The sequence below is a fragment of the Hemiscyllium ocellatum genome, chromosome 11 (genome assembly GCF_020745735.1).
Source record: "Hemiscyllium ocellatum isolate sHemOce1 chromosome 11, sHemOce1.pat.X.cur, whole genome shotgun sequence".
Taxonomy (NCBI): Eukaryota; Metazoa; Chordata; class Chondrichthyes; order Orectolobiformes; family Hemiscylliidae; genus Hemiscyllium; species Hemiscyllium ocellatum.
In genome coordinates this window covers 70804492-70822013 of record NC_083411.1, presented here as the reverse complement: position 1 = coordinate 70822013, position 17522 = coordinate 70804492, and the positions used below count along the sequence as shown (strand labels likewise).

Here is a 17522-nt window from a genome sequence, read left to right as displayed (position 1 = left end):
CTCAGCCAAAACTGCTACAGAATCAACTATGATGGACAAGGGTACCATGTCTGTATTGCTGGAAAACATGTACTATGCCAGGCCTTGTTTACTCATTTTATGTGGCTAGTCTTCCAGGAAGGACATGGACAAAATCACAAAGCCATTCAGAATCTATTTTTGAAGCATAGCAGCATTGGCATAAATGACAGATGTGTTTGCCAAAGCGGTGATGTGCCCATCAAGCCATATCTTCCTAAGTCCAAACATTTTGATGATAAAACAGCGATGGTAGAAGGGGAAACAGAAAGCAAAATCTTCACTTCATATAATCCCACTACCTCACAGGAGGTCATAGCCACATGAGCAAAGGTCAAGAATTAGCCAGTTCAGTCATATGAAGACCTATAGCAGAAACTAGCAACCCAGAGTAGACACTGTGCCTGAATCAAGAGACAGCTGACAACATTAAATCATGTATGTAATTTACAATACTTGTTAGTTTACTTACGGAAAGAACATGAAGCAGCTGTCCAGTGTAGGAGTTCCACACTTTCAGGTGGAAGTTGTTCACTGCTGTGATGACTTTGTGGTCAGAGCGATCCCATGCTACCATAGTTACTTTCAGCTTACTGACTTTGTCCTCTGTCGGAAGTGGATTATTTCTAACACAAGGAAGAACAAAAATTAGATATCCACACCACACTGACATTATCTCATTTAACCACAATGCAGAAGAATATAAATAGACTACAGAATGAAAGCAAATATCACATACTTCTATAATGAAAATCAACTATAAAGTGCACAACTCTTGCAGGAGCAGAGTTGGCTCAGTAGTCAGCACCACTGCCTCATTGCACTAGGGACCCAGGTTGAAATCCATAAGTGACTGTCTGAAGTTTGCATGTTCGCCCAGCGTCTAGGTGGGTTTCCATGGGAGACTTTGGCTTCCTTTCACAGTCCAAAGATGTGCAGGTTAGGGAGAGTAGATATGCTAAATTGTCCCATAGTGTCCAGTGATATGGAGGCTAGGAAAATTAGCCATGGTAAATGTGGGTTTTGGGGTAGGGAACTGGGGGTTCTCAGAGGATCTGTGCTACTCAAAGGACCAAATGGGTATTCTATGATCTCAGTGCATGTGTCATTAAAAAGGTGACAGATAGGTTGACAGAGAGAAAAAAAAAGAGTTGAAAAGTGTCACCCTGAAAAAGCACTGCAAGTCAGGCAGCAGTCTAGGAGCAGGAGGGTCAACGTTTCAGGCATAAGCCCTTTGTCAGGTTGTCAGAACAGTTGATAAAGCATACAGTATCTTTGGACAAAGGTCAAAAGCAAGGAAGACATGCTCAACTTATAACAGTCGAGCTCAGACTCCGTGAAGTACTGATTCCAGATCTGGGCAGTGCACTTTACACAAAAGGTATGAAAGTATTAAAGATTGAATGCAAAAGAGATTTGTGGTAATGGTTCCAGAAATGCAAAATTTCAGTTGTAAAGACAGATTGGAAAGGCTGCAACTGCTTTCTTGGAGCAGGTAAAGCAAAAAAGATACCTGGTTGAAATATTCAAAATAATAAAGAGGATTGGGGAGAATGAATATGGAGAAAATGTTTCCATCCAAAAAAAAAGAACAAGAGGGCACAAAGGAAGTGATCAGTAAAAGAAGCAGGTAGTTAGGGACTGGAATACACAGCCAAGACCAGTGGAAGCAGTTTTGATCAAGGCATTCAAGCAATTTACACAGGAAAGGCAGGAGAATGACACTCTGTGAGATGTTCTTTGGAGAGACAGTACAGACTCATAAGGCTAGGTGACCTCTTTCTGTCCTCAAACAATCCCATGATCATCTTAACACTGTAGGATACAACATTTCATTTGGTAGATAGAAATTTTGGTAATGTACAATCTTTTCATGCAAGTTTTCATTTACAAAACTGTCTGAATATGCAGAATAATAATCAAAGTAATTCATCTACTAATTGATCATGTTTGAAGCTTAATCAAGTGAAAATATGCCTTATACAAAAGGTTGTTGATGCATGTCAATAGTTTCTCAAGTTAGAGATGAACAACCAGTGTTTAAGAAAATACCAAATCCACATTCATATAGCACTTTTGACATCTTCAGGGCATTCCAGAATGTTTCATAGTTAACGACGGTAATCCGAAGTGTTAGCAGGCTAACAAAGCTTACACACAAAAAAGGTTCTGAAAATGCAAATCTCTTCCAAGATTGTTATTGCTCAGAGGAATAAATGATGGTCAGAAATTCAAGAAAGTTCCCATGGTTGCCTTCAAATAATGCCTTCGAATATTTTACTTCCACTCGAGACTGCAGTTTTCACTTAAAACTATCACCACAGAGGCAGAATCACCCAGCACTCCATTTCTCTGTAATATTACGTCAATTTCTTTAAATGTTGAGCAGAACACATACCCATGACCTTTGAACTTACATCAGGAGAATGAGTGTACTCTAAAGATGATTCAAAGCAAGCTTTTCAATGACATTCAAAACAATATAAATCAAAGACCTTCATACACAAGTGTTTCTTCCAGAGATTTATTGGGTTAACACAAAACTAATATGATGCAGCAAATCTTGATTTTTATTATTATTTTGGGATGCAGCTTGTCAATAATCAATGTGTTGTTGAAGATCTTAAAAGTAAAATCCAAACAGTAAGGAGAATAATTTCTCAACGGACATTTAGTTTTCACCAGACAAGAGGAGGAAAGAAAAACAGCATACAAAGTGGAAATCAGTTAGTCATATGAATTGGATGTAGGTCTGAGATTTGTCCCATCTGCCTTGGCACAGAATTTAAAATAAATTGCCAATAAATACCATTCTAATAAATAATAATGCTAATGTTCCTGACACACCAATACTGTATAAAGACAATTGATAAAGACTCATTGATGAGTGTAACATAAATCGTATCTACAGCAAACATTTTATTAGCTGGCATGTATAGCACCATCAAATATTCTGGATAATCTAGACCGCAGTAAACCCTGACCGAATGAAGCTTCAAATCAACATTCCTCAAAAAACATCCACGTAAAAACATCAACACACCCCTGGAAAATCAATGGAAAAACACACTAAGTAATAGAAACATAATTCAGGGGTATACACAACACTGTTATACTTCATTTATAGCTGAAGTACTGACATTATGGTAGATTGTGGTATTTGAGGTACATGACTTTTGCTGCTCTATTGAAACGCGCAGGTTGATAAGGTGTCGATTAAATCAAAGTTTGTTGTATTTCTGTATTCTGCAAAATTGGCCCATATTTGCGATTACTGTAGACAAAAGGGTTACAAATACCAAAATCAGCTGACAAAAGCTAGATTAACTCTTGTAGTTTTGATTACAAAAACATGTAATACTGTCAATGGTTGAACAATACTTTTGCCACACAGGTCCTAGAATAAAGGTTTTTAAATGCCCAAAGCAGAAAATCATAAGAAACAGCTAGCTTTATATTCTCTATGATGGTGATAGCATGAATACCTTTATGTTAAATTTTGATATAAAATACTCAGTAGATGAACCTGTGATAACTTACCCTGGTAATTTCATAAACATATCCAGAATAGTACTTTTCCATTCTTGGTGCTGGTACTGCCAGATTCTAGCTGTCCCATCACGGCTACCACTAACAAATCTCAAACTGTCCACAGTTGGAAAGAAAGAAAGAACAACGAACATTGTAAAAATTAACTAACAAATATTTAACCAAATACAGAAACATAAGACCAGCTACTTTAATTTTAATGTTTGTAGCACACTTTATCATAAGCTGGATAATTTTTAAATCACTGATCGATTGCAAACATAGTCTCAAAGGCAGAAAAATTAAAATGCACCCACCATCAGAAAGGCATAAAAACATACCTCTGACTATTGTTGCAAAACTGGATAGCAATCACTTTATCCTGAAGGAGATCAAAAGAAACAAACAAAATTCTGTTTTTTTCCATGAGTCAATTCAGTTATGCATTAGTACAGGAAAAATGTCAATAAAAATTAAAATGAATGCTTGATCCTGACTCAGCTTAAACATATGGCACATAAGAGACATCGTCCCAAATCATTCTAAAAGTGCCGCTATTTACATTATGCCTGCAATAATGCAGTGTTGCATGTGTACATTTTCAAAAGTGCACAATGACAGCACATATTTCATTCATTGGTCAATATGACTGCTGTGTGCCTCAGACGTGTTTTTTACTACTGTTTCATGGGATAAGGTCACAGCAGTATTTTCGTAAGTTTGAGATGGGACTTCAATATATAGGGGGAAACATAACCACTAACTTGAAAAACAAACAAAAAACAGTAACATATGATTAAAATCAGCAGGAAGTTAACATTTTTTCTAAAAAGTAATACCCAAGGCAGGAGTTAGGGCAAATAGGCCTGCAATTTCTCAGCATCTCCAATTTGTCAGTTTGTTGGAATGTTCTCTTCTCCAGATCATTTTAGAAGTAAATGGCTGGAATTGGATAATGGAAGTTACTCAATTAATGATCTTAAAAGAAACTTTTAAAGACACATTGCAGACACCAATGCAGCCAAAAGTTACTCTGTGGACGCATTCTCCTTCAAAAATGGCCCAGCAGTTGTAATGAGATTTATTTTTACTCTTACAAAATTCAGATGTTCCTTTCTAACCTAGCAATATTTGTAGATTGCACCTCTGACAGACTGACTTCTGATCTGTCATTGCTGACAAGACTTCAACTGGTCCTCCAGGCGAGACAGCCTGCCCACCATCCTTATGCGATAAGTGCTCATCCTACCCATGAATTGGTCAGCTGATCAAAAGCTGGAACAGGGCTTGGGTGCTAACAAGCATCAGGATCTGAAAAGGGTCCCAATCAAAGACTTAAAATTCAGTCCAAATACATCATCACTACACTGAGGAACTATTTTGGAACAGGACGGTCTTGTTTACATAAATTGAGCAGAGTTTAGAAAGGCTCAAAGTTCTAGCTTCATGCAGTGAACAGTAGTTCTTTAGAAGACAGTTTCACACTTCTCTCAAAGTCATAACACATACTAAAACTTAACATGACTGCTTAACAATGCAGAAAGTCAAAATTAGTCAATAACATGACGCAAAAGGAGAAACTGAGCTGAAAAGAGGTGCAAACTTTGAGAAACAGATCCTCCTATCCACTGCAATATCTATACATTCTGGCATAATCAATTCAAAGACAATTCTCACTATCAAAAACAATCACTTTTAAGTTGCTTCTGAATTACCTTTTAAAAAAGATTTTAACTACATGCACATTATTTCTTAAAAAAACGGCTGAGACGACAGTGAGAACATTCTCTAAGCTGCCTCAGTAAAACAAATTTGATCATAACATAAAAATTACTTCAACGTTCAATACCTTACCGTATGTGATGCAAGCTCAGAAACTTTTTCTGGTGAGCCGGAACCCAAGTAATAAACTCTAATCACTTGATCTGTGCTGCCAGTTGCTACGAACATCCCACCTATAACAGCAATTTTTAAAAAAAATGCTTAAAACATAGTTGCCCAAACGGTTTCTAATTACCATTCTAATCCTATAAATAATACTGTCAAACATTTGCATGGTCTTTTTTTAAAAACGCTTCTTTAAAACTTAAATTATACTAATTCCTTGTTGTTCTGAACTCATTAAAGTCACAAAATACAAGCTGCTATACATTTAATTTATCACTATTTCTTGGACAGCAGTTTCTCCCAATTTGATGATAATATTCTCCAGTAAAAGGTCTCATCTCATTTTCGCTCCAGTACATGGCAGCTAAGATAGCTTCCCAAAGGAAATCCAGGAGGGTCGGAATTTGAACTCAGGTCAGATCTTTCTACAAACGACAGTTGGAAACCATGCTACACATTATCTTTCAAAGTTAAATTTGGTGGAATAAAGAAGGGTACGAACATAAAACTGCAATGCATTGCTTACGACTGGGTGTACTCAAAAATAATGAAGATTCGCAGTAAAATGTTTACGTTTAAATTTCATTTAAAATTTAGTTTACCTTTGCTAAGAAATACTGTTTTAATTACAGCTAGTTGACATCATTTGAAGTATTTATTCAGGAAAGGGCAGATCGAGGAGAGCAAATGAAGAACTGGCAGAATAAATGGGGTGGGGACAGTTTAAACGAATACTTCTTTCTTTGTGATGTTGGAAGAAAACTTACCAGAACTGAAAGAGGAGCAAGAAATTTGACTTCCTGGTCTCGATCTATCTGCAAATTTCATTGGATGTTCACTGTGAAGACAGATACAATTTTAATCCAAAATAAATACAAAGAATTAGTATATTAACACCAAGAATTTTGATGCTTTCAGATATAACAAAGCACCAGTCTTTCAGAAGAAGCATTAAAACAAGACTCAATTTGCCTGTAATGGTGAAGATAAAAGATTAATGACTATTTGATGAAGAGTAACAAGCTCTTCCGACTTCCAAGCTAAAATTTCCTTTTTATCGTAACGGTTTGGAGAAATGGTTGCGACACTTTGCTTTCATTAGCAGTATACAATCAAGAGGATGAAGCAGAGGATATAAAGAAAAGCAATCTGTTTGAATTTTAAATACTCACGCAAAAGGATGTGGCCATGCAGTAATTTGCAACAAAACAAAATTTGATAGTGAAGGGAGAGGCTGGATGCCTACATGTTCAAGTGAAGATGTGAGAGTGGAAGTTTTTGTACATTAGCCATTTCAGTCAAAGGTGAACAAGAAGTTGACTCACTGAACTGATTTCTGTCCTTCTAAATTTTGATTAGTGTTAAAGAGATCTGCTATTTGACATTTACTGCAGTGAAGATTAGAAACAGTTAACAGTTTAACAATAGTACTGGTGAGGTGTAATATTTGAATTAGAATCCCTATTGTGTGGAAACAGGCTCTTCAGCCCAACAAGTCCATACAAACCTCTGAAGAGTATCCCACCCAGACCCACTCCCCTACATTTATCCCTGACTAAAGCACCTAACCTATATATCCCTGAACACTACGGGCAATTTAGCACAGCCAATTCACCTAGCCTGCACATCTCTGGATTGTGGGAGGAAACCAGAGAACCCAAAAGGACACCCATGCAGACATGGGGAGAATGTGCAAACTCCACACAGACAGTCACCTGAGGCTGGAATCGAATATGGGTCCCTGGTGTTGTGAGGTAGCAGTGCTAACCACTGAGCCACTGTGCTGCCCATGATCTTACAGATGTGTATAGTAACCATCAGCTTTAATGTAGGAAACCAGAACAATTGGATAAATGGAAACAAAACTGCAAATGCTGGAGAAACTCAGCAGATCTGGCAACATTGCCAGAACATACAAATATACATTTGAGAATGTTTGAGCTCAATGACTACAATCACGTTTTTACCCTCAGCAGTAATCACCTGAAGAGGGGGGAAACTGACAAATGCGCAACATTGTGTTATCATTAGTGATCTGGCTGTGGAAATGACATGTCAATATTATTTTTAGATATGCATTGAGGTAACACATTACGTACGAGTCGATAAACTGAAAATTAAATTCCACAAAAAAATTGTGGAACATCATTCCAACCTGTAAATCCAGCATCTACAATCTATATTGAAAAACTTGCGCTTGCAAAAGATACTTATGCACTGGTAGCTTCATCTTGGCGGGACTGTTAAATTACTCTCTGAACAGACCAAATATCCATCAGCAAACTTACAGATAGACAAGATGCTGCCTTTAGATTTCAAACCAAATTGCCCTGGAACAGTATCATGTCTCAAAGCACTTAAGTAACAGGTAAAGTTAGCAGTTTCAAACTGTTACTAAGTCATCATAATGCATTCATTGACCACTTGTCTCCACCTGTTCTCATTTTGAACTATTTTTCCTTTAATACATCTCACTTTCATGTCAAATGTGTGGCTCCTGCTAGGATTCCATTCCATTTTATTCAGTTTCTTCACTATCTATTCCAAAGGTGCCTCCTTCTGTTAGGTACCTCAGACGTCCCCCCTTTTCCTCAACGAAGAATTTTCCCCCACTATGGTTGACAGGGACATCAACCAATCTCTCACACTTCTGCTCTCAGTCCTTTCCACTCCCTCCTCAAACAAACAGTAAGGTGCCCCTTGTCCTCACTTTCCACTCCACTGACCTCTGCATTCAAAGGATCACTTTTGACCACTTCCAGCAAGATATCTTCCCCCTTCTCCTCCACTCAGTATCCTGTAATGACCACTCCCAACATGACATCCTGATCCACTCCATCACTCCAAACATTTCCTCACTCTCCATGGCACCTTCCCACACAAATCACAGAAGATGTAATACTTGCCCATTCACCTCTCTCCTCAGCACCCATTGCCTCAGTCACACCTTCCAGGTGAAGCAGCATTTCACTTGTACTTCTTTCAATCCAGTATAGAATATAGAACAGTACAGCACAGTAGAGGCTCCCTTAACCTTTCTTCATGTCCTCTAGTTCGCAGCATCCTGGTAAATCTCGTCTGCACCCTCTCAAGTGCTTCCACTTTCTTCCTATAAGGTGGTGACCAGAACTGAACACAATATTCCACGTGTGGTCTAACCAGAGCTTTACAAAGCTGCAGCATAACCTCACAAGCTCTTAAACTTAACCCCTCTGCTAAAGAGAGCAAACACACTGTACACCTTAACAACTCTATCAACTTGGGTGGGAATTTTGAAGGATCTATGGATGTGCACTCCAAGATCCCTCTGCTCCTTCACACAGCCAAGAATGCTGCCTTGAACCCTGTAATCTACATTCAAACTCAACCTTCCAAAATGAATGACTTCACACTTTTCCAGTTTGTGTCACCTACAAACTTACTAACCCATCATTCCACTTCCTCATCCAAGTCAATTATAAAAATTACAGAGCAGAAGTGCCACAACACAAGAGTGCCAGGCTGAATACCTATAACCCACAACTCCCTAAGTTTTCTATGGGCCATGCAATTCTGTATCCAAACAGCCAAATTTCCCTGTATCCCAAGTCTCCTTACTTTCCGAACGAGCCTACCATGGGAAACCTTATCAAACACCTTGCTAAAATCTATATACACCACATCCACTGCTGTACCTTCAAAGTGTTTTGTCATCTCCTCAAAGATGAAGGCTTCAGAGGCATGACCTGCCCCTCACAAAGCCAATAAATGTATTCAATGCTTACGATATGGTTTCCTTTACATTGAAAAGGACCAAACTCGGAGTTGGTTACTACTTTGTGAAACACCTCTGCTCTCTCTAAAAGGAGTGAACCTGGGCTTCCGTTTTCTTGCCATTTCAATACACCACTTTGATTTCCCGATGAAGGGCTTATGCCCAAAATGTTGATTTTCCTTCTCCTCGGATGCTGTCTAACCTGCTGTGCTTTTCTAGCAACATGCACTCAACTCTGATCTCCAGTTTGCAGTTCTCAACTCTCACTTTGCTCCCATCTCAAGACTTATATTGTTTGCTTGTGACAAGTGCTCCAGTGAAGCTCAATACAAACTGGAGAAACACCAATTCGTTTTTCTGCTTAGACACTTTGCAGCCTCTAGAGTTAATGATGAGTACCCCAACTTCAGAGTATGATCACTGTCCTCCATTCTTCTTACATTCCCTATCACCCCAAGCCATGCCTTGTTTGCGCTCTCAGCAGAGGAGTAGGAAGTAGGAGTAGGCAGTTTGGTCAATCAATCATCTTGCGTCATTCTTGGATCATGGCTGACTAAACATTCCTCACTTCAGTTTTCCACATTTTACCTGTAACCTTCAATTGCCCCACTGACCAAGAAACTATTTATCTCAGCCTTAAATACATAAAGACTCTGCCTCCACAGCTCTGTGACAAGGACATCCAAAGTCTCACAACCGAAGAGGAGAGGTCCTTTCTCATCAGAGTCTCAAATTGGTGCCTCTGAGACTGTCATCTACTCTCCCATATGGGGAAACATCTCAGCATTTATCTGGTTAAGCACCTTAAGAATCCTATATAATTCAAATGAGAACACACCTCATTCTTCGAAACTTCAATGATGAAATCCCAACCTATCCTTACAAAATACTCCCTGCATACCAGAAATCAGTCTTGTGAACCTTCTCTGAATTGCTTCCAATGAAATGATGATTCTTTCCTGAAATAAGGGGGACAAAAGTGCTCACAACATTCCAGATCTGCTCTCATTAGCATTTTATATAATTGCAGTAAAATTTTCCTACTCTTAATACGCCAACCTCTGAAATAAGGGCTAACATTCCATTCACCTTCCTGGTTACCTGCTGCACTTGTGTGTGCTAATGCTCTTTCAATGCAGAAGTCCCTTTAATATTCAGCTTTCCCTCATTTAAATAATACTGCTCTTTTGTTCTCCCTTCCAAAATTATCAACTGCACATTGTTGTTCATTCACCAGTTTTTCGCCCATTTAACGTTTTCAAACTCCGCGTACACATATTTTACATCTCTATCAATCATTTACCATAATTATCACTCTGTCTTTTACTCAGGGCACCTCAAACATTGTTCAATTTGCCGCCCACCCCTCTGTCAACAGCATTAAACTCAATTTTCTAGCTCCTTTCTGTACTGAAGAGGAGCCCTAATGGACTCAAAACATTAATTGTTTCTGTCTCCAGAGACTGCTAGACCAACTGAGTTTCTCTAGTACTTTATTCCTATTTCAGATTTCCAGTACCCACAGTACTTTGTTTTGTTTCTTATTCTGTTTCCTGTTTGTTAGTAATTATTAATCCATCCTCTGTTGTGGTTCTGTTTGCTGAGCTGGAAGTTTTTGCTGCAAACGTTTCGTTCCCTGGCTAGGGAACATCATCAGTGCTATTGGAGCCTCCTGTGAAGCGCTGCTTTGATGTGTCTTCCGGTATTTATAGTGGTTTGTTCTTGCCGCTTCCGGGTGTCAGTTTCAGCTGTAGTAGTTTGTATGTGGGGTCCAGGTCTATGTGTCTGTTAATGGAGTTTGTGGATGAATGCCATGCCTCTAGGAATTCCCTGGCTGTTCTCTGTCTGGCTTGTCCTATGATGGTAGTGTTTTCCCAGTCAAATTCATGTTCCTGGTTGTCTGAGTGTATGGCTACTAGGGATAGCTGGTCGTGTCGTTTTGTGGCTAGTTGATGTTCATGGATGCGGATTGTTAGCTGTCTTCCTGTTTGTCCTATATAGTGTTTTGTGCAGTCCTTGCATGGTATTTTGTAAACTACGTTGGTTTGGCTCGTGCTGGCTATTGGGTCCTTTGTTCTAGTGAGTTGTTGTCTGAGTGTGGAAGTTGGCTTGTGTGCTGTTATGAGTCCTAAGGGTCGCAGTAGTCTGGCTGTCAGTTCTGAGACGCTCCTGACGTATGGTAGTGTGGCTAGTCCTTTTGGTTGTGGCATGTCCTCGTTCCGTGGTCTATCTCTTAGGCATCTGGTGATAAAGTTGCGTGGGTATCCGTTTTTGGCGAATACCTTGTATAGGTGTTCCTCTTCCTCTTTTCGCAGTTCTGGTGTACTGCAGTGTGTTGTGGCTCTTTTGAATAGTGTCCTGATGCAGCTTCGTTTGTGTGTGTTGGGGTGGTTACTTTCATAGTTTAGGACTTGGTCTGTGTGTGTTGGTTTCCTGTGTACCCTTGTGGTGAATTCTCCGTTGGGTGTTCTCTCTACTAACACGTCTAGGAATGGGAGTTGGCTATCCTTTTCCTCTTCTCTCGTGAATCGTATTCCTGTGAGTGTGGCGTTGATGATTCGGTGTGTTTTTTCTATTTCTGTGTTTTTGATGATTACAAAGGTGTCATCGACGTATCTGATCCAGAGTTTGGGTTGGATTTGTGGTAGGGCTGTATGTTCTAACCTTTGCATAACTGCCTCTGCTATGAGTCCCGAGATTGGTGATCCCATGGGTGTTCCGTTGATTTGTTCGTATATCTGATTGTTGAATGTAAAGTGTGTGGTGAGGCACAGGTCTAGTAGTTTAAGTATGCCGTCCTTGTTGATAGGTTCGGCCTCCTGTGTTCTGTTATGTATGTCCAGTAGGTTGGCTATTGTTTCTCTGGCTAGGGTTTTGTCAATTGATGTGAACAGTGCCGTCACGTCGAATGATACCATGGTTTCTTCTTTGTCTAGGTGTGTATTCCTGATGATGTCCAAGAATTCCTGTGTTGATTGTATGGAGTGTTTGGATCCGCTGACTAGGTGTTTCAGTTTCTGTTGTAGTTCTTTGGCCAGTTTGTATGCTGGTGTCCCTGGTAGTGATACTATGGGTCTGAGTGGGATGTCTGGTTTGTGTACTTTGGGTAGTCCGTAGAATCTGGGGGTGTTGTTGCTTTCAGGTTTCATTCTTTGCTGGTCCGCTTTGGTTATCTGTCCGTTTTTTTGTAGATTCCTTAGTGTGTTGATTATTCTATTGGTGAGTTGTGGTGTGGGGTCGGAATCCTTCATTTGGTAGGTGTTGGTGTCTGCGAGTAGTTGTTGTGCTTTATTGATGTAGTCTGATTTATCTAAGATGACCGTCATTCTGCCTTTATCTGCCGGTAGTATGATTATGTTCTTGTCATTTTTCAGTGCTTTCAGTGCTTCCCTCTCCTTGGTGTTGAGGTTATGTGTATGTCGTTTTCTTATCATCATAGGTACGACCGTTTGTCTCACTGTTTGTTGTGTCTCTTCCGTCAGTCCATTGTTCCTGAGTGTGCATTGTAGTGGTGCTAGGAAGTCTGCTGTGTTGGCATCCCTGCTCGGCGAACAGAACCACAACAACGGACACCCGAGCTACAAATCTTCAACCAGACTTTAAACACTTACGGGCGAGAAACGCTGAGACAAGCCAGGAGATGGGAATCTGCGCTAACCGCCTAAGCGCAACACATGAACAACTCCGGTTCCTCCACGAATGCAGAAAAAATCAAATCCTGCCACAATGTGTCAAGTACAGACCTCCAGTAAATAATCCACAAGCCAGGGAAACAGCCAAGAAGAACGGATTCAGGATGGTCCAGGTAATGATCACAGACGCCCACAACCGACTGCACAAATACAAGCAAGAAATTGCGCGCCAAAAGTCGTTAATTTTAAAAACCACTAATCAAGAATGGACCCGGACCATAGAACAGGCTATCACTATAGGACAGAACAGGACAACACTTCACAAAAAAACGGCACTAAAAGAAAAAATGGACAAACTAACCCACAAACAGGAGGACACTACAACACACACCTGGGTTAAAAACCTCTCCCACAGACAGCTCACAGACACGGAAAGAACTATACTGGCCAAGGGACTCAAATACAACTACAGGGATGCCAACACAGCAGACTTCCTAGCAGCACTAGAATGCACACTCAGGAACAATGGACTGACGGAAGAGACACAACAAACAGTGAGACAAACGGTCGTACCTATGATGATAAGAAAACGACATACACATAACCTCAACACCAAGGAGAGGGAAGCACTGAAAGCACTGAAAAATGACAAGAACATAATCATACTACCGGCAGATAAAGGCAGAATGACGGTCATCTTAGATAAATCAGACTACATCAATAAAGCACAACTACTCGCAGACACCAACACCTACCAAATGAAGGATTCCGACCCCACACCACAACTCACCAATAGAATAATCAACACACTAAGGAATCTACAAAAAAACGGACAGATAACCAAAGCGGACCAGCAAAGAATGAAACCTGAAAGCAACAACACCCCCAGATTCTACGGACTACCCAAAGTACACAAACCAGACATCCCACTCAGACCCATAGTATCACTACCAGGGACACCAGCATACAAACTGGCCAAAGAACTACAACAAAAACTGAAACACCTAGTCAGCGGATCCAAACACTCCATGCAATCAACACAGGAATTCTTGGACGTCATCAGGAATACACACATAGACAAAGAAGAAACCATGGTATCATTCGACGTGACGGCACTGTTCACATCAATTGACAAAACCCTAGCCAGAGAAACAATAGCCAACCTACTGGACATACATAACAGAACACAGGAGGCCGAACCTATCAACAAGGACGGCATACTTAAACTACTAGACCTGTGCCTCACCACACACTTTACATTCAACAATCAGATATACGAACAAATCAACGGAACACCCATGGGATCACCAATCTCGGGACTCATAGCAGAGGCAGTTATGCAAAGGTTAGAACATACAGCCCTACCACAATTCCAACCCAAACTCTGGATCAGATACGTCGATGACATATCTGTAATCATCAAAAACACAGAAATAGAAAAAACACACCGAATCATCAACGCCACACTCACAGGAATACGATTCACGAGAGAAGAGGAAAAGGATAGCCAACTCCCATTCCTAGACGTGTTAGTAGAGAGAACACCCAACGGAGAATTCACCACAAGGGTACACAGGAAACCAACACACACAGACCAAGTCCTAAACTATGAAAGTAACCACCCCAACACACACAAACGAAGCTGCATCAGGACACTATTCAAAAGAGCCACAACACACTGCAGTACACCAGAACTGCGAAAAGAGGAAGAGGAACACCTATACAAGGTATTCGCCAAAAACGGATACCCACGCAACTTTATCACCAGATGCCTAAGAGATAGACCACGGAACGAGGACATGCCACAACCAAAAGGACTAGCCACACTACCATACGTCAGGAGCGTCTCAGAACTGACAGCCAGACTACTGCGACCCTTAGGACTCATAACAGCACACAAGCCAACTTCCACACTCAGACAACAACTCACTAGAACAAAGGACCCAATAGCCAGCACGAGCCAAACCAACGTAGTTTACAAAATACCATGCAAGGACTGCACAAAACACTATATAGGACAAACAGGAAGACAGCTAACAATCCGCATCCATGAACATCAGCTAGCCACAAAACGACACGACCAGCTATACCTAGTAGCCATACACTCAGACAACCAGGAACATGAATTTGACTGGGAAAACACTACCATCATAGGACAAGCCAGACAGAGAACAGCCAGGGAATTCCTAGAGGCATGGCATTCATCCACAAACTCCATTAACAGACACAGAGACCTGGACCCCATATATAAACCACTACAGCTGAAACTGACACCCGGAAGCGGCAAGAACAAACCACTATAAATACCGGAAGAAACATCAAAGCAGCGCTTCACAGGAGGCTCCAATAGCACTGATGATGTTCCCTAGCCAGGGAACGGAACGTTTGCAGCAAAAACTTCCAGCTCGGCGAACAGAACCACAACAACGGACACCCGAGCTACAAATCTTCAACCAGACTTTAATCCATCCTCTATCTTACTGCCCATCCACATGCTTTAATCTTTCCAATCAATCTCCTATGGAGACTTCATCAAAAGCCTTCTGAAAATCCAAATATACATGCCCATCAGCTCTTGGTTATCAACTGTTGTTCATTTTGAACACTTTGCATGTCCAAGTGTTCGACAAAAAATTTCAAAATGTAATATGGGTTGCAGTGGTAATGTCCCTATCTCTGGTCAGGAAGATCAGTTCAGGTCCCATCTGTTCAGAGGTGTATCATACATTTCAGGCTCATCTTAGTGATATTTGCTATCTGCTCCAGAGGTGTATAACAGCATCTCCACACAGGTTGCTTAGAAATGAAATTTCAACAGCATGTCGCTATGTTTCAACAAGACCAAATGAGTTTTGTTCACAAATGACTAATGATAAAGATATGAACTAAAAGATTATTGGAAGAGTAATGTATTTCATACAAATTATCATGCTAAAATATTAAATGAATGAAAGCTAGCAAATTCATGTTAAAGAAGCATCAGATATGTTTCGCTAAAAACCTACTTAAATTTGACGGTCTCTGTATTCCACTGCCAAAAGCAGATGGTCCCATCAGCTCCTGTGGATGTCAAATACCGTGTTGTCCCTCTGGTACCTGGAGAAAACTGGATCACAGGAAAATGGAATCTTACATTTGCAAGACAAAACAGGACAAAAAGACTTTTGTTAAATTCTGTACATATCATCTATAAAAGTTGAGAGAGACTTCTAATTTCCCATCTCACCTCCTGCAAACACTGACATTTTAGTCAGCCATGAATCCACTGCACCACAGAAAAATGCTCATATAAATTAGCCAAATAGATTAGGTTTCTTAGGCTCTGTATGGAAAGGTGAACTAGTGTTCAATGAGAATAGATTAGGCTTGTTGCCTCTTATGCACATATAACCTTACTACTCGGGCATGGCATGAAGAATGGATTTAGCAAAGGACACAAGTTATACCGTAACCTAGCTAAGAATAATCAGGCCTAATATTCAACCCGTTCACACTCTCCTATAGTCTGTTTATTATGTGCACATTAACAAAAACAACATGCATTTATTACTCAAGTCTGCTTTTTTATGTAGTCATACAAATCCCACACTGTGACAGCTATGTAAAACACAGCATTACTGTCAGAGATAAATTTAAGATGTGTAATCTCCTATTATGTTTAAGAGATTGCCAATTAAATTAGCATGACGTGGAAAACCTATTCCACTGAAGTCAGAGGAAAAGGCAAAGCTTGGTTAACAAAAAAGCATTGGGAAACAATAACTACAATACCAAGTTGACAGTTGATACGGAAAAGGATGAGAGGAAAACAATCAATAAAAGTTTTAACTCAAAGTTGTCTAATTTCAGGCATTTGACAAATCTCTGATCAAGTGTCTTCTCATCCGCATTAGACAGGGGAATGATAGAAGGAGATGCAAGGATTCTAAATGTTTCTATCTTTTCGTGGACATGAATGAGATAAATCTGACAACAGCCTCATGTAAACACTGTGGCACAGAACTCATTGTCACTTAAAAGAACAATGTTAAATAAACTACAACCAAATAGTATTGTGAAAAACAAATTGTATTTGAGTGACTAATTCTTAAGCTTTTCCAATAAAAATGGAAAGGATCGTCCATGTAAATATCCACTGCACTGTAAAGAATGACTTTGGTACAGTGTCACCCAATAGACTTTGTTAGGAAATTTTAAGTCTACATGATTAAATGGATGTGTGGACACAAAGCCAATTAAGCAACAGAGTTTTTGGTAGTCGTGAACACATTTTTCAGAACAGATGGAGTGTGAAATGGCATTCCTTAAGCTTTGAATCGCTGTGTACACACGTACGCGCACACACACACACACACACACACACACACACACACACACACACACACAATAAACTTGGACCAGGACATAAAAGGTCACAGTTCAAAAGTAAAAATACTCCAGGAGGATATAAACAGAATGGTGTAATGACTGGATACATGGCAGATTAAATTTCAGGTATGAATGTGTGAAATGATGCACTTTGATAAGGGGAATGAGGAAAGGTAAACAATAAAATAAAAATTGCCCAATTTTAAAGAGAGATCATTGGATGTGGATGCAAAAACCTTTGAAGGGTGACAGGATAAGGTGAAAGGGCTGTTATGAAAAGAAAATAAGATCCTTAGTTTTGTAAAGAGAGGCAGAGCACAGGAGCAAAAAACATA

The 17522-nt window shown here is 40.0% G+C and overlaps 1 protein-coding gene across 2 annotated transcripts in view; it reads right to left on the bottom strand.

The window, feature by feature from the left end:
* Positions 1-17522, bottom strand: part of brwd3 (bromodomain and WD repeat domain containing 3) — a 111114-nt gene that overhangs the window by 79646 nt on the left and 13946 nt on the right. For both annotated transcript variants that reach the window (XM_060832604.1, XM_060832605.1), the window contains exons 9-14: positions 15825-15925; positions 6201-6271; positions 5401-5501; positions 3888-3928; positions 3559-3663; positions 491-644 (exon numbers count right to left, since the gene is read on the bottom strand). In XM_060832604.1, the coding sequence (XP_060688587.1) occupies positions 491-644; positions 3559-3663; positions 3888-3928; positions 5401-5501; positions 6201-6271; positions 15825-15925 (573 nt within the window). The remainder of the gene's footprint in view (positions 1-490; positions 645-3558; positions 3664-3887; positions 3929-5400; positions 5502-6200; positions 6272-15824; positions 15926-17522) is intronic.